This window comes from Lissotriton vulgaris, chromosome 2_1 (assembly GCF_964263255.1).
Source record: "Lissotriton vulgaris chromosome 2_1, aLisVul1.2, whole genome shotgun sequence".
In the NCBI taxonomy this organism is placed as follows: Eukaryota; Metazoa; Chordata; class Amphibia; order Caudata; family Salamandridae; genus Lissotriton; species Lissotriton vulgaris.
In genome coordinates this window covers 2,025,669,886-2,025,694,636 of record NC_141687.1, presented here as the reverse complement: position 1 = coordinate 2,025,694,636, position 24,751 = coordinate 2,025,669,886, and the positions used below count along the sequence as shown (strand labels likewise).

Genomic DNA, 24,751 nt, shown 5'->3' with positions numbered 1-24,751 from the left:
GGCATGGGTAGTCCTTCCCTTTGCTTTTGGACTTCATGCTTTGTAGGCTGTGTGGGCACTTCCTCTCTCATTGTTTCTTCAGTTCTTTACACTGGTTAGGCTTTCCTGTTTTCAGTTTCTATTTTCAGTAATTTCTGGTGTTTTCTTTTCAGTGTTTTCAAGGGATTTTAATACCTTAAAAAAATAGTGCTTACACATTTTCGTACCATTAAAAACAACAGAAAACAGTGTTTTTCCGGTGTTGATGGAACATTTTGCTTCTAATATTGCTTGCTTTCTGCATTGATAGTCAATCTTATGTAGACAGTCTACGTACAGCATATATGCGGTCCAAATACATTTTTGAAAATCAAACTTATTGTAGTACACCATACAATACTTCTTCAGTGAGTCTTTGATCATGTGCGCTCACTTTTTCCTTCCCATGTAAACTTTTATTTCCGTGAAAAGGCCCTCTCATCATTGGCACTTGAGATGGGCAACGCCATAACAGCCAGTATACAATTTGCTAACTCCGGCCACTGACATAGCTTTCCATGCCAGTAGTGGTGCACTTGAATATTGCAATTCTATGGGCAGGTTCGGAAACATTGTATTGAACTGGGCGCTTGTGCCCTCAGAGTCATTGAAGCGGTCAAAAATGAAGCAACACTTTTGAAACTGCGGAAAAAACTCCCCACAGTGAGGTTTAATTGACTTCAAATGCCATGGTTGATGAAGGGACATTTCTATATATCATTGCAAGCCATTTCTCATAGATTGATGTTGCAGTGCCAAATTCACTAATGATGTAGCCCAGCATACTCTCAGGGAGATGTTTCACATCTACACTAATTATGCTGAACACTTGGCAGACAAGGGTGTTTTCAGACTATAGTTGTTTTATTATGTCCACTACAGCAGCTATGTTTTCCTGTAAAAATCTAAGAATGCAGTAGAGTGTACGACCATAGATCCTCACATTTCCTGCCTTTGACATCATCGATTCTGTAAACGGTTGCCACATGGATAATATAGCATTCACAGCCCATTGGACTGAGAACCATCAGCTAAGTGACACAGTTGGGATGACTCTTTCTTTGATGCCACACAAAGAGAGAAATATTTGCATATCTGATAGAGACTACTAGCCGCAGATTCCTAAACGTAGAATTATCCCCAGGCGTGAGACTGGATCCGGAAACCTTTTGCCACAGCATCCCTGCACGCCGGAGACGGGGCGACATCACGCGACTCCGTCCAGGCGTCGTCCGCGAGGTCACATAAGACCCGCCCCGGCGTGCCTACGTCAGTTTTTTCCTTTTTCGCATGCAACGCGGATCCGGATCTTGCTACGGGCCTGTTTAGGGCCCCTTTTCTTCCATTCTTTTTGGTGGAACAGTGTGCGAATGCCTTTGGGCTTCAAAACTTGCATGTTTTGTGGGTGTCTCATGACAGACCTGCACCTCATTTCTATGTGGTGTTTGGGGGAGGATCACAGCACCACTGATTGCGCGGCGATCCAACAGTTGAAGCCGAAGTCACGGCAGGCGCGCTGGATGAAGCGTCTCTCCAGGTCGACGTCCTCCCCTAAGTCTGCTTCGGCGGACGGCTTCAGATACGGCAGTGGTAGTCGTCCTCGCCCTTCTCCAATGTCACGTGAGCGTCGCTCCCCGGTGGGTAAGTGTTGCAGTTTGTCCCCGTGGGCTGGTTTCCGGCCTGCTGGGGGTGTGAACTCTCCGCGGGTGATGCGGCCCTAGCGTGGCGTCCTATCCACCGTTTCCCGGTGTTGGGGTGTCTAGAGTCCAAATGGAGAAATACGCGGCGGCTTTGCTGGCCTCGCCGGCGTCTCCTCCTCCTTCCCGTCCTGGTGCGTCCGCGGCTCTGTCGGTGGCTCCGGCCCCGGCGCCGACTGGTTCGGATCTAGGCTTTGAGGATGTGGTGCTGTTGGGGTGTGGCTCCCCCCGGGCACCTCCTTCAGGCCACAGCATCTCTGCTTCACCGTAAACTCCCTATGGAGTCCCTGTGGTGTCACGAGCGTTCGCCGGGGCTCGGGTCGCATCCCCGAGCCCCACTCGGTCCTTTGACAAGATGGTCCTATTTAAGGCTGAGGTGACAGCAGCTAGACGGTGCGGAGCCACAGAGGTCAGTGGACCCTCCTAGTCCCGCTCCGGGTCGAGGCGGGGGGAGGAGAGGTGTTCGTCAGAAGAGCGGCAGGTCCCTCATTCTTCGGCTCCTTCTGACTTCCAGGTCTGGCCCTTGCCCTTCCTGCTTGGCCTTTGGGACGGCGGCGGGTTCGGCCTTCGCTCACGCAGTGTCCACGGCTGTGGGCATCCTGCGCATGGGTGGCTCACTTTTCAGCGGATCATCTATTGGAGGTCCTCCACCAGGGCTCTGGTGGGAGGGAAATCTTACTTCCCTTTGAAGGTTCGCTCCTTTCTTCCTTGACGGGGGCTTGGAGGCATCCTGCCTTGTGCCTCAACGTATATTGCACCGGCACCACCCGGCGCCGCATGACCTGGCTTGTCTTTCCTTTCACCCCTCGACTGCCAGCCCCCTTTTGCGGACTGCTTTTCCCTCCCTGCCGCCACTGTTGACTTCGCCGTCCCGAGAGGCCCGCTGGCTGGACTCTTGGGGGCGCAACATGTTCGCCTCGACCAGCGCTGCTCTACGGGCCCTTAACACCTTGTGTGTGCTGACTAGGGCCTCCTCCTGTTTGTGAGACTCTGCGTCTCTGGGATCCATAGCGTCCCAGGAGACTGGTCAGATGGACTTATGGCATCATGCTTTGGATGGCCGGGAGCTACCCGCGTTTATTCTCCGCTCTGTTCTGGACATCTCAGAGGTGCTGGGCTGGGCCATGGCTTCCTCGGTCGCTCTCTGTCGCCATACATGCCTTTGGGACGATGTGTTCCCTGAGAATATTCGGGAGCGAATCATCGGCCTTCCGTTTGATGGCAGCCTATAGTTTCATGCCCCGGCCGACTCCGCCATCCAAAGGCTCTTAGCAGGGCTCCGTCCTACTCCCCCTCCTCTGCCTTATCCTCCTTCGTCCCCCCTCAGTGACTCCTGAGTTGGGTTGTTCTGGCTGTGGAGAGTGTGTTCTGACCATTTGCGTCCTTCCTTGGGACTTTGGCATTGTTGGCTGTTGGACGGTCTTTTTGTTGCTTCTGTGTGTGTTCTGCCTGAGTTGTTGCGCAGACTTGGCCCTGAGATTGGGCCTTCTGCTTTGCTTGGGATGCTTGTCAAGCCTCCCGCGGGGGTGTTTTTTTCCCCGGGGCTGTTTTATTTTTCCTTTGCAGCGGAAGTTCTTCCAAAGTGGGTTCCCATATCTTGGGACTTAACGTACCCTATGCGGGGTAGTGGTAGCTGTCATGTGGCTTGCGGTCTGCTAGGGGGTTCTGGTCTCTATGGTGTTTATGTAGGTTGCTTTTACGTCCTGAGGTCGTGTGCGTGGCCACTCGTAGTGGTGTGCCTGGGCATCTCCTCCACTCCCTGCTCCTGCCCTGAGGTCTGGGAAGATCCTGTGTTCTCCCTTGCCGGGCGCTGCCTACTCGGCCTTCCTGGGGCCTTGGACTGTTCTTCTTGATTCTGGCAGCTTTTGACTGCCGGCGCTGTTCTGGCTGGGAGGTTGCTCTCTATCTGGAGTGGGTTCGCCTTCTTTTCCCTCGTTTCCTTGGGTCCCCTAGGCTTCTTTTTCCGCTCTCCCCGTCTTGGCATGGGGCAGCAGCTGGTTTGCCTTAGGGTGAGTTTGGTGCTACTGCCTCTCCGACCTTGCCCTTGATTCCTCTGCTGGGACTGTACGGGCCTCTTCAACCTTCTTCTCCCTCCTACATCCTTTTGGGGTCGTGGGGTTCCGCTTCTTGAGGTTCCCATTGCCTGGGAGAGACTAGGTTCTTCCTGGTCCACAGATCTGGTCCCCTGTGGGGCCCTCTGTGCTGTCTTGGCTGGTGGGGTCCTTTTGCAGACCTTCCTTCCCCAGACCCTCCTTCCCCGTGGGTATTGCTAGGGTATCTATTCTACGTTAAGGAATCTGCGACTAGTGGTCTCTATCAGATGTACAAGTTACTTACCTTTATAAACGATGTATCTGGTAGAGACGATTCTAGCCGCAGATTCCTTCACGGCCCGCCCTTCCTCCCTGTTCTGCGAGGACCCTTGGGTTGGTCTTCGGTAATCGCCTCCCGGTGGGGGGTTGTGTCTCCTGTGAGTACCTTCTTTTGCTATTGACGGGTGGCTCTGTCTGCTTGTGGTTCATTCCTCCTCTTGGTTCTTTGGAGGATGGGGTCACAGTGCTCCTGTGCCCTGCTGCTCTGGCTACTCCAGGTTCGGGGGGTGTTTGACTTCAATCTCTGTCCTCCCTCCCTCCCTTCCTCTTGCTGCTGAAGGTCCTGGCCCCTCTGCTATCCTCCGAATAGGGGCCCTTGTTCCTCGGGGGTGGTTGCCCTCTATGCTGGGGTGGCTTGGAGGTTGTGTTCCTGTCTGTCTTGGGACTGGCGCCCCTACCTTGTTTCTGAATGAGGGTGGTGGGCCTGTTACATGTATCATGCCGTTTACTCATGTTCCTTGTCTCAGGGGGAAGGCTGTGTATGTGCTGGCAGGGCGGCTGCTCAGGGCTCTGCTCTGTTCTTTCTCTTTTCCCTGCCTTGGATTCTGCAGTTTTGACACTGCTCCTGATGGTGTTGTTCGTCACCATTTCTTTTCAATTTTTCTGCTTTTCGCACACTGTTCCCATGCTCCCACAGTTTTTTATTTGGTGGCTCCTCGTTGTGGTGCGGAAAAGTTCTCTGAAGAAAACTGATGTAAGCGCGCCGGGGCGGGTCTTATGTGACCTCGTTGAAGTCACGTACGCGGACGACGCCTGGGCGTAGTCGCGTGATGTCGCCCCGCCTCTGGCGTGCAGGGATGCTGTGGCAAAAAGTTTCACGCCTGGGGCTAATTCTACGTTAAGGAATCTGCTGCTAGAATCGTCTCTACCAGATACATCATTACCGGAGGTAAGTAACTCGTACTTTAGTTCCCGAGCATAACAAAACAGTGCACCAGAATGGAGAAATGTTAATATATCAGTTAATGTTGCCAGTTAGGTTTTAGAGCAATTTTTTATATTTTTATTTACTTGTCTTGATTTTTTTTTATCAATCTGTTCAATTTTCAGATCATATGATATGGTCTTTGGTCCGGCCAATTTAGGTGAAGACGCAATCAAAAATTTCCGGGCGAAGCACCACTGTAATTCATGTTGCAGGAAGCTGAAACTTCCAGGTAAGATCTGTTTTTGTACCTTTAATGACTAATAGTAAAAAATAAAAAATGTATGGATATTACGCTAATTGATTGAGCCTTTTGTCGTTGGGAAGAGTGGAAGGGAACTGCTTTTACCTCCATTTGTCCCTCTGTTCTCCCTCACAGTGTGTAGTATAGCTTTTGCAGTCTAGGTTGTAGTTACAGCTTTAGGAGAAAAAAGGTTGCTTCCAAACGATTGTGTTTGATGCAGGTATGAAAGAAACACGAAGCAATGACGAATAAGGGAGGAGAATAAAGAAAAAATAAAGTAAAGCTGGAAGCTCAGAATTGTATATATATTTCAATTACATATAGCAACACACATCTTTTGCTTATGTAAGCAAATGCAATGAGAACCTCATTCACCACCACACTGGTAAATATGCCATATATTAACACACAATAGAAATAAGTGTGTTTAGAAAATAAAAGTGCAAATCTGTTGTCTAGACAATATCCTCCAACTCCAGCAAGGTTGAATAATTATACTGATATGTAGCTTTCATTCATTCTTACCAGATTGCTCTGCCTTCCCTCAACTCATACCCACATGGCCCGGATTTGGCAAGCTGCTGCTGTTGCTAAAAGAGCCAGCCGTTTGTAGATCACCATGGACACGTGATTTGTTTTCTAGCTTCTGCTCCGGGATGAGTAGACCAGTGCATACCAAATATGTGTTTGAAAGAAGCAATTCATTAATTTTGGTTAAATCTCGGGCAGTACTATGTTTTTTTCCAATTCTGTAATCGCAAATTAAGTCGCTTTTTAGGTCTCGGCATCGAGACCTATTGCTGCCGAGTTCGCTCTCAAGGGACACAGAGCGGTGCACGAGCCGACCAGGCTTTGTGGACGCGCTTAGCAGGCCGGCCGAAGGCACGTGCGCAGACACACGCACACGCACGCACACACGTGCCAAGCCCCCCAATCCCCACTTACCGCATCAGCGGCCTCAGCCGCCACTCCCGACTTCTACTGCCACCTGCCACGACTTCTGCTGCCACCTGCCGCCACTCCTGCTGCCACCGCTACCGCCTCACGAGAAGCCGTGAGCGTGCACATCCCGAAACCGGAAGTTCGGGGGCGTGTACGCTCATGGCTTATTTCAAGGGACATTGTGCTTGTTTTGTACGTCACACCTGACAGCGCTGCGGCCTGGGTTCAGCAGGCTGTGGGCCCCCTAGCAGGAGGCGGCACCCCGTTATCCAGGCAGACGAGCCGGACGCCTTCCGGGCTGGGTGCCCAACATAAGCGGTTCTGAGTCATTGAATCTTTCAACAAGCAGCCTCTGCTCCGGGTGAGTTAGCTAGTGGACGCAGCCGCTGATTCGGTTGGGAGGAGCACTGCAGTTGTCTGGGCGGTGGTGGTGTCAGGGCTGAACCGAAGCTGTCGTCACCACGCCTCTTGGATACAGGGTTTAGGGGCTCGAGTACCCTGCTTACATGCTAGCGGTCACTGTCTGCAGTTTGGCACTGTAGGGGTTGCAGTGGTGGCACAGCCTTGTGAAGCAGAGTGCAGGATCGATACAGCCATCCCGCAGCAGGAGGCCCACCAGCCCCCAGGTTTAATTGTGCGTCAGTGGATGTCCGAGCTTGCATAGTATGGAGGGCAGGGGTAACACCCACGGTGCACCAGCGATGCCTCTATTCCGGATACAAAAAAGGCAGCCTTTACACATTCTCCATCCTTCTCAAATAGTTCTCTATTTTTCTGTCTCCCTAGGCCCGTACACTTCTACTTGGATGTTTCCCAATTGTTGACCTGCATGCTTCACTCTTATTGTTGTGCTGCAGGCGGCGTGGCTCCTGTGATTGTGGAAGGGTGTGGAAGGGTGTGGTGGTGATGTCAGACTTCCAGCATTTGATTGTGCTCTTGTTTTAGGGCGTGGCGGATGGAAGGTCTTGCTGCCTCCTCTAGGCAGAGGCATTGTCATGTAATGCTATAGTGATGCTTCCGTGGTCTGACTTCTGCAGACTGTAAGGGCTAATAGCGCATTTTTTTTGAGAACCAACTTTCATGCCAGTATACCCTTTATACAGTGTTTAAATGGACAGGTCCTCTAAGATACTGAGTACATGAGTGTCTTTCATTCGAAAGACAGAGCATCTGGGCTTCTCAGCAGAGATTCTGTGCATTTAATTGGAGTGTGCCAGCACTTCTCTGTTGCAAACATATATTCTGATATAGCGAGTACCTGCTGTTCTGCCTTTCCTTTTCAAGCTGTTTTTTTTTGTTTTGTTTCTTTACTGATCGATTTCCTGCAATCAGCTTGTGGGATGAAAGGGGATGTTTTAATGTTTCCCATTTTAAGCATATATTTGTGGATTTCAGGAGTATGTTTCCCCGCAGAATAGGTGTAATGGGTTTTATAACATTTTACAGTCTAACTAGGGTAAAAGTGCAATATTTTTATTAGAAAATAGTGCTTAGCGTAGGTTTAATTAAGTTAGCATAACTAGGCCGTGTTTACAATAGTCACATTGCAGAAAAGTGTATGTTTATTTGTTGTGCTCGACCTGCGCACCTTCTTGTGTTGTATTTGTTTTCTTAAAATGATCAAAATTCAGCTGCAAACCATGATGTCGTCCATGTGTGCAGACGTAACTTATCTTTAGCTTCCTTGAGGGCGGGATATAGTTGTGTTGCAACATTTCAAGGCTATGAGCTAATCTCCGTTATGAATGTGCAGAAGCAGATCTTTGTTTTCTCGTTTTCTTGCATTAAAAAACGTACCTTTTCTTGTATGCAATAAGTCATGAATTTAACAGCCAATTAAACTAATGTGCAAGTGTGTTTTATTTTGAAATTAATAATGTGATTGGTGCTGTGGAAGTCATTTAGTGGTTACCATGTACGTAAAAACAAGTTATGAATTAGTGTTTTCTTTGTGTAAAACATTGTGAAAGACATGCTTGTTGGGGTAGATCTCGACTTTCCTGTTCTTTTTCTCCTTTTTGCTTAGAGTGCTAAATGCTTGTGGTCCTTTCTATATATAGGTCTACAGGCATGTGGTAATTTGCCTGTAATATGATCTTGGTTTTATGCTAATTTTCTTAACTTTAATGACTTGCTTTCTGTCATGATGCTAATATTTGATTAAATCTACAAAAACTGAGATTGGAAAAGCTCTGTTGTGGAAGTTTTCTTAATGACCTATCTGAGAGTCAGCATCCAGGGTTCTCCATTTCCTACCCATCTACCCTTCTTAATTAATTAGAGGTTGGGTATCGAAAATACCTTTACATGTTATAGCACGTGTTACAGAGGATCATAACCTAGTAGGAGCTACCTCAAATGTGCCATTGTTTGTGGCTGCAACTGCACAGTACAGCATGGGCAAGCTGGGTCCATAAGAGACTTGTGAAGTTAACATTGGCATCAAGAAGTGGTGTTTTTTTTTTTTTGGGGGACGAGTGTGTATTGAGCTTGGCTATGATGAACAAAAAGTGCACAATGCGTAAGTGAAATTCTCATATTCCTCTTTTGTGCTCACTGCACACACTGTGCGTGTTGCCAGGAATTCCTGGGTCTTGGCCCAAACTGCATTATCCAAGGTTTTTATAGGTCGAGGCTGTTACCATTGTCTTACTTGCCATGTCTGTCAAATACAGATGACCGCAGTCAGGAGCAATGATGATTTGTGTATTTCATTAGATTTTTGCCTCTTTTGTGAATGGGACTTGACACAATTAAAACCCATTAGGTAAGCCATTACTTAAATCATCATCCAAAACCTCAAATTTGTATCTTGGCAGAATGTACTGAGAAAAAACTTGCTTCCCCAATACAAATATTGTATGGTAGTAGTGGGATATATATTGCTTCATATTTGCTTCAAGTGCCTCTTCTTCCTTCTCTCCTGCCTTTTGTCTTTCTCTCTTCCCTTGTGCCTTAGTTATACCAGCTATGCCCACGGTCTGAGGGTGGGCATTGGCCAATCTGATGACCGGTCTGACCCAAATTTCTGCGCTTCGGATGTGCCGCTGGTGTGCAAACATTGATTGAGTGCAGAGCTTGTATGTTTGATCTAGTAGGGGTTGGCCACTTAAACCTTTTGCTTCCAGGCCCCTCTCGGCCACGCCCTTTTTTTAGGTCTCGGCAGCGAGACCTATTGTTGTTAAAATGCCTCCCAAGGGAGACAGGCAGGTGCACGAGCCGGTTAGGGTATGTGGACGCGATTTGCGCGCGTGCGCACACACAGCGTTACTGAAGGCCGAAGGCACGCACAGACGCGCACACACACACACACACACACCGCCGCCCCCCCCGCACACACACACACACACACACATGCGCGCGCACACACACACACGCCGCCGCCTCCCCCCACAATTAAGTCCCACTTACCGCATCAGCGGCCTCAGCCGCCACTCCTGACGTCTGCTGCCGCCGCGGGGGCTTCTCGCATGAGAATGCAGAACTGGATGAGATCCCTCGACTCTGGGAGCACCCTGCAGATCCGAAGCATCCACCATCCATGAGGTCGCTGCAACTGCGGCCTGCATCGGGCCTCTGGCCGGTCCACACCGCGGGGGCTCCTAGTCCTCTCAGGCAGGGGCTGTGCACGTATGCACGCCCCTGGCGACGTGCGCGCCCCTGTCTACCCTCACGCCCGACCCCAGGTCTGCCCAGTAGAACGGCGCTCACTTCATCCTTCTGTGAGGCAGAAGATTGAGCTGGTTATGTTAGGGTTTGAAGTGTGTCCTGCAAGTTACACAGGGCCTGTGCTGTTGGCTCCTAACCCATTGAGCTGCTTTAACTCTGCCAACCACCGTGAACGCATTTGAACCAGGCGTGCACACATTTTATAATAAGGATTCCACTCTTTGCCGCTTCCCACGGGGCGTTGTAAATGTCAGAGCCTTAAGCAGAATTGGTTATTGTTGTATTCAAGTAGGAGCGGTGCCGTGTGGGCCTGCTTCGGCCGCTCCTCTGCAGCAGACCTGACACTGTGCCGTGACGTGTTAGCACTCCACTGTCCGCAGCATGTCAGGGTGTGACCCCAGTGTGGTTATGAAGCCTGGAAATTCGTCAGAGTGCAGAGTGTGAGTGCAGAGTGTGAGTGCAGAGTGTGAGTGCAGAGTGTGAGTGCAGAGTGTGAGTGCAGAGTGTGAGTGCAGAGTGTGAGTGCAGAGTGCAGAGTGTGATTGCAGAGTGTGATTGCAGAGTGCAGAGTAGTGAGTGCAGAGTAGTGAGTGCAGAGTAGTGAGTGCAGAGTAGTGAGTGCAGAGTAGTGAGTGCAGAGTAGTGAGTGCAGAGTAGTGAGTGCAGAGTAGTGAGTGCAGAGTAGTGAGTGCAGAGTAGTGAGTGCAGAGTAGTGAGTGTGCAGAGTGCAGAGTAGTGAGTGTGCAGAGTGCAGAGTAGTGAGTGTGCAGAGTGCAGAGTAGTGAGTGTGCAGAGTGCAGAGTAGTGAGTGTGCAGAGTGCAGAGTAGTGAGTGTGCAGAGTGCAGAGTAGTGAGTGTGCAGAGTGCAGAGTAGTGGGTGTGCAGAGTGCAGAGTAGTGGGTGTGCAGAGTGCAGAGTAGTGAGTGTGCAGAGTGCAGAGTAGTGAGTGTGCAGAGTGCAGAGTAGTGAGTGTGCAGAGTAGTGAGTGTGCAGAGTAGTGAGTGCAGAATGAAGAGTAGTGAGTGCAGAGTGAGTGTGCAGAGTAGTGAGTGCAGAATGAAGAGTAGTGAGTGCAGAGTGAGTGTGCAGAGCAGTGAGTGCAGGTGCAGAGTGGTGAGTGCTGTTGAGTGCAGAGTGCTGTATGCTGTTGAGTGCAGAGTGCTGTATGCTGTTGAGTGCAGAGTGCTGTGTATTGTACTCCTTGCCCCTTAAGATTCGTTCAGAGCCCAAGATCCTACTGTTTAGGAAACTCCTGAAGACCTATTTGTTTCCACAGTAGTGATTGGGACTTGAGCTTCTCCTCTTGCTCTGTTCCGCGCCGGGATGCCCCTGGGTAATCTGAGCGCGTTATTAATTTTATATAATAATATTGGCAATGTAAATGACAATGCCATTTATTTATGATTTAAAGAAAAAAAAAGAAATGTCATGAGCAATGCCAATAGCTCTACCTTTAATGATGCCGAGACCATTGCATTGTAAATGCTTGTTTTATTGTGTATTTACTTCATGAGACTGCTCCTTTGTCCTGAGGATGGTCTCACGCACTGAGAATTCGAAACCTTGAGCACATTTATTGCTATCTACACCAGAATTTGACCTCTCCCAAATAATTATGCCTAGATAGCACTCTTCCTTGTTTTATCAGTTTTACTACGGCTTACTGTTGCATTGCTTGGGTTTCTTATTCCATATGTTGACATAATAATTAAAATGTTTCTATAATTTTGTTTCCATTCTGAGCTTCCTGGCTTTCCCTTATTTTTCGGTATTTCTTCTTTATTTTTTTCATTAGTGGTTGCTGTTGGTCTAATATTTGTGACAAATAAAAAGAATGAGCTAAATGAAATCTCAATCGACAAGCATCCTGTCAGTCAACCAGATGTCTCCCAGGAGGGAAACTTATTAGTTTCCTGCTGGGAGACAACACGTTCATTGACTAACAGGATGCTGGTCGATTGAGATTTCATTTAGCTCGTTCTTTTTGTTTGTCATAAGTGCCTAGCAGAGAAGGACAAACTTCGTTGTTCTTCACTCTCTCATGTTTGTTTGAAATAAAAAGGTCTAATATTTGTGTCAGAAGCAGGAGGAGTAGGAGGAGATGGAGCCTAACGGCCAGACTTTGGAACTAGGGAACCAAGTTCGAGTCCCGGCATCTCCTCAAGATCCCATGATTTTACCTTGCCTTAAAAAATGATTCTGACCTTTTGTAATGTAATCTGGTGCTCATGTTAAGCATTCAAATACCGTTGGAAAATGTTTTAGCTGTATAAAATGGAAAATAAAACAATCATTAGGGTTATTGGGCTGATGTATTGTATTACTAGTCGTAACAGTGTTGGCACTGAGAACATATCTTTGTTGAGGATGTTTTTATATTGACGTTATTTTGTTTGTTCCTCAACACTGAATGTCCTCAGCACAGATAACATCCAGTTGTTGGTGGCATTATCAAAGATGCTTCAACGACCTATGTTTAACAGCCACAGGAAGTCTGCTCTGCTCAAGTGTTCCATGTGGCATCAATGTTTCTACCCTGAAAGGGGCACTTCAGCTATATACCACTGTGATGTTTATGACCTGAGAAAGCTACTCCTAAGTTCTTAAATTCAAAAGGCTAGGCAGAGTACCCACTTAAGGGGCAAACACACAGGATTGTTTCAATGTTCAGGCTTTAGGGGGGCCATCTGGGACAGAGGTTGCTCTTTACTGTTTTTGAATGTAAAACGTTTCTGTGATGTGATCACCTGACTGGTGTCACTTAGTATTTTTTGTAGGAAGTGTGTGAAACGGGGCAAATTTTATGAGCCTAATAACCATTGCTGCAGGGATTCTGCTCAGGAACAGAACAATGCTTGGGACCATAGAACATCTGTATGTAGGGGACTGAGCCAGCATACCACATCAGTATCTATGAGCCCGAATTCGACTAGCTATAGTGCCTCACTTGCCCTTCTAACCTTTCTAGAGAAACCAGTGATTTAGCACCACAAAACACAACCTTTTCGCAAATTGCAGTAACAGAACACACCCTTTCGCTCTCTAAATCGTACTTGTCCACAATAAGATAAGAAAGAGACATGAAGGAAGTTTGCAATGTTTATTTAAACTATTGTGCTCTAAGATGCAATAATTGTGCCACAATTAGAAAACAAAGACATATCAATAATATCAGCAAGGTTAATAAACTGTATACCATGAAAATTCCTGTCATATTATCTGACAGATCTGCCTAACCACTCACGTACTACTGAAGCAAATTGGTTACATAGCATAAATCTCTGGGTTTAGTGGCGGATCCTGTACCTTAACATACATAGGTGGATGTTCCACATCCCAGCTGACACCGCACTCTCGTCTCAGGACCTTTGCTCTGTATGTGTGTTTTTCCAGAACCCCTGTCCTCAGTTATGAAACAAGATATGTGTATTCAAAAATAGCAGCTGTATTCTTTTGTTATGTCTAGGTGCTTGTGTCTGACCAGAAAGAATACAAGGGGCAATGCTGTTTGACCTTACTCAGGTTGTTCAGACTAAATCCCAGGAAAATAATAAAATAGAAAAACATGTGCTAGTTCCGTGCCAAATATAGTGTGTTAAAAAGGCAAGCTTGTTGTTTAGTAACTTGTGCAAAATCAAAGAGGCCTACAATGTGCATAATTAGGCTAATGTAGGGAAAACGACAATGGGCCATACGAGAAACACACAACACCATCTGTATTTTAACTACAGAATCACAAAACTGAGAGGGAGGCAAGGAACGTAGAACTGAGAGAGACATAGAGTATGCGAAGCATGTCTTGCTTTGCTAATAGTTTTGGCACCTAATTCACTTTTGGTTGATCCCTGAAAGATTAGTCAAGGTGATGCAAGGTCTCAAAGGGGGTGGAAAACAATTTTTCGCTTTATTGATTTCTATAGCAAGTTTTGTAATGATCAGCAGTATTACCATCTCAAAGAAATTACTATAAATCGGTCATGTCCATCGATAGATGTTTATTTACGTAGTCTTATAAACTTGTTTCAGATATGTTCATTAATTTTGACACATTTGTAAAACCTGAACTTGCACAGGCACATCTGAAGAGTTTAATTGTATTTTATATCTGACTATTGGATTTGTGCACTATATGAACTTATGGTTCACAATCCAACTTCTCGATTTTAGAATAGAAATGATTGGGCAAAACACAACTGTTTCACATCATGCATAGTGAGGATTGCAAGCCTCGGGCCAGTTTGTGATTCCTGAAATTAATGTTTTCCAATTGGATTTCTACGCTGCTGCAAAGAAGAGTGCTTTCCATTTTTGATGGATACTTATAACTGCAGATTCTTCACCCTGTGAATATCCTCAGGTGCCAGACAGGGTGCAGAGATTTTTTATAGCATTGCTCCTGTGTGCCTGTAGGTGCGCTGCATGTCTCGGGTCAGCTTCGCCCTGCTCCAACTGTGATATCGGTGTTGCAGATAAACACCACCTCTGCTCGCTGCCATCAGTTTCTTTTTTTTTGTGCTTTTGAACGTGGATCTGAAGCTCACTCCTAACTTTTCTCCTTGTCGTTGACAAGTGTTTTGCTAAAGTTATTCCAAATTGTAAGGGAAAATGTTCCCTCCTAAAGCCACAGAGTTTAACACCTTCCGTGCTCATGAAGTACTCAGCTCGTCATGAGGCACGGTGACGCTCTGCTCATGACGAGCTGAGCTCGTCATGACCTGCGCGTCGCTCACACGCGGGGATAATTCCCCTGCTGTGCTGAGGGTTCCACGAAAACGGGCATGGTCATGACGAGCTCAGCTCGTCATGAGCACAGCGCCACGGTGCTTGTGACGAGCTCGGCTCGTCACAAGCACCATGGCGCTGCGCGCACCCCTCCCCCCAGCGCTGCAGAAGAATTAGCCAGGCGGCAAAGGGGTTAAAAATAGTGGGGACTGTCACAAAAAATGTCTGCGACAGATCCCCACAAGTTATGTCTTTGGTGTTAAGGGTCATCACACAACTCGATGCTATGAAAGAATGGTGTTCAGATAAACTCCAAGGCGATCTTGGACCGCAAAGCCAAACACTACGGTGCTGAGCACTGTCTGAAGGCACCTAACTCCCACACCAAGTCGCAGTCAAGGGTGTGGACCTGCTCTTGGTCTCTATGCTGTTGCCATGAAAGTTGATCCTTGCATTCAAAATCCTCAAATAATTCAAAGAAAAAGAAAAGCAAGGAAACAACACAGAATTCCTCCCAGTCACTCTACTCTTGGCCAGAGAAGTTGCACTGGCATCAGGTGGCTCTCAATCTCAGTTCTGGTCTCCTGCCAAGGAACCGATTCCACAACTTGTCTCAGTGCACCCTGAAATCCCTGATACATCTTCCAGGCAGTACAAAGAAGCTTTTAGAGAAGCCATAAAAGTATTTGGCGGCCTTTCAGCTTCTTCTACTATGCCTTCAGGCCCCACAGATCTGAGGAAGCCTTCTGTCGGATTACCGTCAGTTAATCCAGCCTGGACGGTGTCTGTGCCTCTTAACCCCACTGCATGGTCTGACATTACTAAGGAACTGTTGCCCAACCTGACTTAGTCCCTGGTGTTACAACCCAGGACGATTGCTTTTGTCGGACACCAAGACAAATTGAACACAATCTCGACCAAGGTCTCCTTCAGCGCATGTCACAACGCAACCTCATTCAGACTCAGATGGACGTTGCCATTAACTAGGAGGTGCTCATAAGCACTTCACAACTTTTTGGGATCAGATTCTGACCATAACCAATACAGCAATACAGACAGTGACTAAGCAGTCGAAGTCCTAGACTTGCAACTACCATCCATAGAGGTCAAAACAATGTCTTGACAGAAGTTCGGCAGCCTGGCCAGACTTCTATTAAGCTACTTCTACATTTTAATGAGGCTCTCACAGATTTGTTAATTGGTACTTGGATCAAACCTTGCCCTGTGGTAAATGGGCAAGTACCTAAAATTAGGTATAGTGTGCCGAGTCCTATGAATCCCCTGAGGCTTTGCTGAGGCTATAGTAAATAATACTAAGGCTCTCTTTTGTGGTAGTGTGGGTGAGCAGTTAGGCTTATCAAAGGGTAGTGTTAAGCATTTGTTGTACACACAGTGGCAATAAATGAGATACACACTCAAGGAATAAATCCGAGACCAATTTATTAAAATGATACTTGGTTATATTTATTTTTCAGAACCACAGAACTTCGTAATAGTTAAATACTTTTTTCAAAAGAAACCCTTGTCAGAATCAAAAATGGACATTGCAATTTTCGGACTTTGCCATGTTAAGCTATGACAGAAAGAAAACATTCATCATACATGTGGAAAACATCAACTTACAAGACCAGTCTTCAGAAGTTGAGGTAAGTATTGGGCAGGGTTCAATTCAGCACCGGTAGTGCATCATCAGTGGTACAGGTGCAGCCGGGTCCAGGTTGCCAACACAGCGCCTGGTGCCCCAATGCAAGGCAATTGAGAACTGCCAAATAGAACAAGGGCTGCAGGCTCAGTCCAGGAGGCCGGTCGAAGAAAACGTAGGGACACCTTTTGTCCTCTTCCCCAAAGCCCAGGACTGATGGGTTCAGGGGTGCCTTTTGATGTTGTAAACTGTTTTTCTGAAAGAAACACGTAGTGATAGAATCCTTACCTTAGAATTACCCCACGGGCGTCAGACTGGATCTGGAAAGTTTTCATCAGCAGTACCCTTGTGCGTCTGTAGGCGGCGTTGTGCAGCTCCGCGTGGGTCGTTGGCACCGGGATGACGTCTCTGGAGCTACTTAAACACGCCCATGCGCGTTGACGTCAGTTCTTTGTTTTTCCACGCCAGCAAGCGCAGATCCAGGAAGAGCTAGTACCCCCAGTCACTTTTTGACTGAATTTTTTCAAGGCCTTTTGTCTCATTTTCTCGAGTTGATCGACTTTTGGTGTTGTAGGGATGCCCAGCTTTAAGAACTGGGGGACCGTCACTGCATGATGTTGGTGACTGACCCACACCGCGTGTGTCTCTACTGCCTGGGGCGCGACCACGACTCCAAGTCGTGCCCTGACTGCCGGACCATGGCGTTGAAGACTTTGCGGGAGCGGTCCCAAAAGTAGCTGGTAGTCCGGCAGTCGGCTCCATGCCGCTCGAGGTCCCGGTCCCATGGGAGGTCGAGGGACCGGTTTCGGAGCCGTCACCATCATTCCTCTGGGTCTAAGTCTTCGCACTCGGGGTCAGGAAAGTCGAAGCATTCCAAAAAGAAGTCGAAGAAGCGTTGTCGCTCTTCGACTTCCCCTCGCGCAACACGGCTGAGGGTGCGGGTGGTGCCACACATGCGGCTTTTGCGGAGCCTGTGACGTCGCTGCCAGCCTACCCAACCTTTCCGGGTCCGTCAGCTATGCCTGCTCAGGGGCAAGAGTTTCTTGCTGCCCTGTCCCGACTCTTTGGGCCCTCGGCCCCGCAGGCCCGACTGAGGGTCCTGTCCTTTCATCACAGGCGGCTCCAGGTGCGGCTCCTGGGAATGGACCCCGGTCAACGCCGGTTGACCTTATAACACCTCCACCGTGGTCGACCCCGCTGGCACCACCTCTGACATCTCCTGCTCCTCTGGACGACTTTGTCCCCAGTTTCTGCCCTGAACCGGACACAGTGCCGGATCGGCGCCGATTCTGATGGGGCCCTTTTTGTCCCTATGTCCGTCCTCCTTTGTTTTCCAGCCTGTTTTACAGACTTCGGAGGAAGGGGAGTGCTGGGAGGGGTCTGAGGACCCTCTCACACAAGAGTGTGGTTATGACCTGGACTGGGCAGAGGATTTGAGGGATGCCAGTGGTCTTGACACCTCACCTCCTTGGCATGCTGTCTTCTCCTACCTTGGCTACGGAGGAGGTAGCCAGTTACTCCGTGGTGTTGCATAGGGCAGCCGAGGCCATCCACCTCGAACTCCCTACAGTGACCATCAGGACTAACCTCCTGACAGAAGTGCTCCAACCGGTGGCAACCTCTTCGGAGCTCTTGCTGCCCTTTAATGAAGCACTGTCTGATGTTCTTTAGGGCATCTGTTCCCAGGCTCAACACAGGGGCTGCTGTGCTCAGGAACGTGGCCCTGCTACGGGCAACCCCCTCTTTCTCTCTCAACACCCCACCCCTGAGAGCTTGGTAGTCCAAGCCTCTGCTTCCCAGAGCATGTTCCCTTCCGCGCTTCCGGATAGGGAATCCAAGAAGCTGAAGCAGCTTGGCAAGAAGCTGTTTTCATCTGCCAGCTTAGGGCTGCGGTCGGTGAACACCACATGCCTCTTGGGCCGTTATTCCCACTCTCTGTGGTACATGGTTGCGCAGGTGCTGCCTAACTGTCCGGGGGAGGCCCGGACAGTACTCTCCCAAGCTATTGCTGCTGGGAGAGATCCAAGTTCACCATCCGTTGTGGGCTTGACACCGCCGGCTCGCTGGGCAGGTCGATTTCCACGATGGTAGTGCTTAGGCGTTACGCCTGGCTGAGGACAACTGGCTTCTATGGAGATGTCCAGAACACTCTGATGGACATGCCCTTTGATGGCATTCGCCTCTTTGGCAATAAGGCAGATAGTGCGTTGGAGCGCTTTAAGGACTCCCGGGCTACGGCCAAGTCCTTGGGCCTGTTGGTCACTCGGCCTCCTCCGCCTTCTGCCTTTCTCTCCTTTCGTGGCCAACGAAGGGGTGCCCCACCACGTTCGCTTCAGAGCCACAGGTCGGCACAGCAACAACATCCACGTGGACGTGGGAACCGTCGAGGTAGTTCAGGGGGCCAGCCGGCGGTTCAGTCCACCTCCACCCCCGCGGCATCCACTGCAAAGCCTTCCTAGTACGGATTTTCAGGCCCATCAAACATCAGTGGGTGGCAGAATTCGCCATCATCTCCCCCACTGGCACAACATCACTTCAGACAAGTGGGTGCTGCAAATTGTCTGAAGAGGCTACTCTCTCACCTTTGAGACTACCCCTCCAGTCATGCCACTTCAGTACCACTGCATGTTGAGGGACAATCTTGCGCTTCTTCAGCATAAAGTTACGGCCCTCTTGGCAAAGGGGGCCATCAAACTCGTTCCTGGGCCAGAAGTAGGTAGTGGTTGTTATTCCCACTACTTTCTGGGGCCCAAGAAAGGCAAGGGCCTACGTCCTATTTTGGACCTCAGGAACGCCAACCGCTTCCTCCGGAAGGAGAAGTTCAAGATGTTGACGCTAGCTCAGGTCTTGTCTGCCTTAGACCCTGGAGACTGGATGGTAGCGTTGGACCTGCAGGACGCATATTTACACATCCCCGTCCTGCCGGCCCACCGGCGTTACCTGCGGTTCCCGGTAGGCCACGAGCACTTTCAGTTTACCGTACTCCCCTTAGGCCTTACCAGCGCCCCTCATGTGTTCACAAAAGTGAAGGCGGTCGTCGCAGCTCATCTGCGCAGATCAGGGGTTCCAGACTTCCCGTATCTCGACGACTGGCTGTTAAAGGGGGACTCGCCGCAAGCAGTAATTTCCCACCTCTAGTCTAAGGCTGACCTCCTGCATTTGCTGGGGTTTTCCATCAACGTGCCGAAGTCGCACCTGATTCCCTCTCAGAAGCTCCTGTTCATCAGAGCGGTTCTGGACTCTGCACAGTTTCAGGTTTATCCTCCCGAACAGTGAGTCCAGGATATTCAGGCTATGATTCCGGGATATTCAGGCTATGATTCCGGTCTTTCAGCCTCTATCCCTGGTTTCGGTCAGGATGACCCTCTGGCGACTTGGCCTGATAGCCTCCTGCATCCTGCTAGTGGATCAGGCTAGATGGCATATGTGGGCTCTGCAGTGGGACCTGAAGTTCCAGTGTGCACAGCATCAGGGCAATCTGTCCGATCACGTCCAGATCTTGGAGGGCCCTGCACGACAATTGCAGTGGTGGCTCACGAATCGCGATTGGGTCTGTGGTAGATCCCTTTCCCTTCGACAGCCGGAACACCCAGTTGTGACGCATGCGTCCCTTCTGGGATGGGGCGGCCACATGGGAGAGGTAGAGATCAGAGGCCTTTGGTCTCCGGCGGAGTCCCGGCTCCATATCAACCTTCTGGAGCTTGCAAGGCGGCACTTGCTAGGCGACGCCTTTTGTCACGAGTGGAGATGCGGTCTACTATACGCATTTCCGAATGTACCACTTCTATCCAGAGTACTGAATAAGATCAAGCGGACCGGGCCAAGTCATTCTTGTGGCTCCGGACTGGGCTCGTAGAGTATGGTATCCCAAGCTACTCAACGTGGCGATCGATCCCCCGCTCCGACTACCTCTTCGGGAGGATCTTCTGTTGCAGCAGCAGGGAAGGGTCCTCCACCCGAACCTGTCCAGCCTCCACCTCCTTGCGTGGAGATTGAGCGGCGGCAGTTGACCACTTTTGACCTGCCTCCCGAAGTTTGTGCTGTTATCTTGGCAGCCAGGCGACCCTCCACAAAATGGTATACGCCTGCAGGTGGAATGCATTTGTGGCATGGTGCACAGCAAAGGCTGTGGACCCCTTTTCTTCCCCTCTTTGAGAGGTCCTTCTATTTCTCCTTTCTTTGGCTCTGCTCTGGGCACTATAAAGGGCTAACTCTCAGCCATTTCAGCCTTTTTACGGCTTCCAGATCAGCCTTCCCTTTTCAAGTCCCCTGTTGTAAATAGATTCTTAAAAGGCATTACTCCTCTTTTCCCTCCTGTTCCTTTCATAATGCCTCAGTGGGACTTGAACCTGGTTCTGACCTATCTGATGTTTGCTCCCTTTGAGCCACTTCACAACTGTCCTCTTCGTCTTCTAACTTTAAAGACTGCTTTTCCTGGTTGCTATCACCTCTGCCAGGAGAGTGAGTGAGCTCCATGCTCTTTCTTCTGAACTTCTTTTTCTCTCTGTCCATCTGGAAAAAGTTGTTCTAAGGACTCGTCCATCTTTTCTGCCAAAGGTTGTCCCTGCCTGTCACATCGGGCAGACCATCACTTTGCCCACCTTCTTTCCACCTCCGCATCCCTCTAAAGAGGAAGAGAGGCTCCACCGTCTGGACCCAAAATGTGCGTTCTCATTCTACCTCAACCACACACAACGGTTCCGGGTGGATGACCAGCTCTTTGTTGGCTGCTTGGACACCAAGAAAGGTCGGGCCGTGCACAAGCGGACCATCTTTCGATGGGTTGTTCTGTAGTGTAGTTCCTATTTTCCCAATAGGCGCTGCGCATTGGAATAATATAAACAGCAGTGTAGACGTAGGACTGAGGTCATCTAGGTCTCTACTGACTATGTTAAACTTAATTTAGGTTTGTGCCAGCTAGCTCAGAGGTCACTGGAAACTTTCTAGAATGAAGTAGGGAGGGACCAGCTCCCCTGGCTCAGACAAGAAGGGATTCAGTTTCCGACAACCGCATAAACATGACAACTTTGCTTCCTCATAAGAGTGTATCTCTAGAGTCGTGTGAAAACAATAATCTGAAAGAAACACGTTAGTGTTAGATTCCTTACCTTAGAATATCCCCAGGCGTCAGTCTGGATCCGGAAACTTTTGCGTAGCAGTACCCCTGCGCGTCGGTAGGCGTCGTCTGCAGGCGTCCCCTGCGGCTCCGCGTCCGTCGTCGGCGTCGTGCGCCGTGATGACGTCGCTGGAGTACATAGACGCCGCCTCCGCGCGCTGACGTCAGTTCTTCTTTTTTCCGCGCCAGTGGACGCAGATCTGAAGAGCAGTACTCCGGTCTTTGACCAAGTTTTTTCGATTGTCTTTTTCTACTATTGTGCCTGATAGGATGCCAGGATTTAAGAATTGCGATGGCTGTGAGCGCACGATGTCGGTCACAGACCATCACCGCCTCTGCCTCCGGTGTCTGGGCCCCGACCACGACGTGGAATCCTGCGTCGACTGCCGGGCCCTTACCAACAAGGCTAGACGGGAGCGGTCCCGCAAGCTGCTGGAGCTCCGGGTGTCGGCCCCACGTCGGGACCGGGAGCGGTCCCGGTCCGGCCGGAGGTCGAGAGAGCGTTCGAGGGAGCGGTCGCGGAGCCGCGCCGGGCGCTCCGGAAGTCGACGCCACTCGTCATCCTCGTCAGGTAAGAAACACAAGAAGTCGGGGCGTCGTCATCGTACCCCCGACTCCCCCCGACGCTCGCGCGATGCGGCCGGGGGCTCGGGTGACCCCATCCCCGCGGCTCCGCGAGAGTCGCCGGCGCGGCCTGCCTCATACCCTCCGGTCCCTGGGCATGGCGCGACGCCTGAGGAGATCGAGGCGTTCCTCATGGCCATGAGGGCGCTCGCTTCTCCGACGGGGCCTACGGCGCCTTCGGGCCCAGTGCTACCGTCTGGGGGCCCTGGCGGTTCGGGTGTCCCTGCCTCGGCGCCGCCGACGGCTCCGACCCCGGCGCCGCAGGGACCTTCGGGATCGGCGCCGGCTGGTCTTCCGGCCTCCCCGGCGCCGTTGCCATCGGGGTTACCCCCGACGCCGCCCCCGCGCGGCGCCGGTTCTCCGCTGCCGGTTCCGGCCGGCGGTGGGGTTCCGACGCCGGCTCCGGGCGGCGCCGTCCCCTTACCTTCTCCGACGCCGGACGCGGCGCCGGACGGGCGTCGATCGACGCCGGTCCCGGCGCCGGTGGGGCCCATGAACCCCGAGGAGCCGGTCTTCATCATTGACTCCGAATACGGAGAGGATGAGGAGTACGGTGAAGGTTGGGAGGGGTCCGAGGACCCTCTGGCTCGCGAGTGCCAGTATGACCCGGACTGGACAGGTGACTTGGGGGATGCCAGTGGTTTGGACGACTCCCCTAACCCTGGTTTGATCTCTCCTCCAACCGTGGCATCGGTGGAGGGAGCTGCCTATTCTGTGGTGCTGATGAGGGCTGCCAAGGCCTTAAACCTTGAGCTCCCCGTCGCGGCCGTGAGGCCTAACATCCTCACCGAGGTCTTCAAACCGCAGTCATGCCCTTTGGAGCCTCTGCTGCCGTTTAATGAAGCCTTGTCTGACGTTCTGTTGGGCACGTGGTCCAGGCCCGCTTCAGGTGCGCCTGTTGATCGGAACGTGGCCAGGCGCCACCGTCCTTGTCCGGACGACCCCAAGTACCTGTCTACCCACCCCACTCCTGAGAGTCTGGTGATCCAGGCCTCGACCTCCCAGTCCGCATTCCCGTCGGCCCCGCCCGACCGGGAATCCAAGAGGTATGACCAGTTTGGCAAAAAGGTCTTCTCGTCCATTAGTTTGGGCCTGCGGTCTTGCAACACCGCCTGCCTCTTGGGCCGCTACACCCACTCTGTGTGGGATACGGTCGCGGAGCTGCTGCCAGAATGCCCCATGGAGGTGCGGGCAAAGCTCGGTCAAGCTGTAGCTGAGGGCCGGGATGCAGCGAAATATTCCATTCGGTGTGGTCTTGATACGACCGACTCGCTGGGCAGGGCTATGTCTACGACGGTGGCGATTCGTCGTCACGCCTGGCTGAGATCCGCCAATTTTTCGGCTGATGTCCAAAATACCCTGATGGACATGCCGTTTGATGGCTGTCACCTGTTCGGTGACAAAGCGGACCACGCGCTGGAACGCTTCAAGGACTCCAGGGTCACGGCCAAGTCCTTGGGTCTCTCGACCCAGCGTCAGCAACCGGGTTCGTTTCGTCCCTTTCGTGGCCAAGGAAGGGGCGCCCCCACACGTGCTGCCAGCCACGCGCCGCAACAATCCTTCCAACGCGGTGGCGGCCGTGGAAACCGCCGTGGTGGCGGTCGGGGACAACGGCGGGGTCAGACCACACCTTCCCCCGCAGCATCTACCCCAAAATCCTCCTAGTCCGTGCTTTCGGCCCCATGTGACGCCAGTGGGTGGCAGGGTTCGCCATCACCACGCTCACTGGCGCACGATCACTTCGGACAGGTGGGTGCTGCAAATTGTCCGAAGGGGCTACTCCCTCCCCTTCGAGACCTCTCCTCCAGCCATGCCACCGCAGAACCACCGTGTGTCGGGGGACCACTTGACACTTCTGCAGGAGGAAGTTACGGCCCTCTTGGCCAAGGGGGCCATCGAGCGCGTTCCTGGGCCAGAAGTAGGGCGTGGTTGTTATTCCCACTACTTTCTGGTGCCCAAGAAGGACAAGGGGGGCCTACGTCCTATCTTGGATCTAAGGAACGTCAACGGCTTCCTCCGGAAGGAGAAGTTCAAGATGTTGACGTTAGCTCAGGTCTTGGCTGCTCTAGACCCGCAAGACTGGATGGTAGCGTTGGACTTGCAGGACGCCTATTTTCACATCCCCGTCCTGCCGGCCCACCGGCGTTACCTGCGGTTCACGGTAGGCCAGGAGCACTTTCAGTTTATCGTGCTCCCCTTCGGCCTTACCAGCGCCCCACGGGTGTTCACAAAGGTGATGGCGGTGGTCGCAGCCCATCTGCGCAGGTTAGGGGTTTCAGTCTTCCCCTACCTAGACGACTGGTTGTTGAAGGCGGGCTCGCCCCAGACAGTCGTCCACCACCTTCAGATGACGGCAGACCTCTTGCACGGCCTGGGGTTCTCCATCAACGTGCCGAAATCACACCTGTGTCCCTCTCAAAAGCTCCTTTTCATCGGAGCGGTTCTGGACTCGGCGCAGTTTCGGGTTTATCCTCCGGAACGGCGGGTTCGGGATATTCAGGCTTTGATTCCCATCTTTCAGCCGCTATCCCGAGTCTCGGTCAGGTTGACGCTGCGGCTGCTGGGACTGATGGCTTCCTGCATCCTTCTGGTGCATCACGCCAGGTGGCGGATGCGGGCTCTGCAGTGGGACCTGAAGTTTCAGTGGGCCCAGCATCAGGGCAACTTGTCCGACCACGTCTTGATCTCGGAGGGCACTGCGAGACAACTGCAGTGGTGGCTTACGGACCGCGATTGGGTCAGGGGCAAGTCCCTCTCCCTTCCCCAACCGGAGCACGTTG

General features: G+C 51.0%; 1 protein-coding gene across 1 annotated transcript in view; it reads left to right on the top strand.

The window, feature by feature from the left end:
- LOC147733678 (transient receptor potential cation channel subfamily M member 7-like) overlaps positions 1-24,751 on the top strand; it is a 1,990,815-nt gene that overhangs the window by 1,913,714 nt on the left and 52,350 nt on the right. Inside the window, exon 38 of the mRNA XM_086958252.1 lies at positions 5,138-5,244. Within this exon, the coding sequence (XP_086814378.1) occupies positions 5,138-5,244 (107 nt within the window). The remainder of the gene's footprint in view (positions 1-5,137; positions 5,245-24,751) is intronic.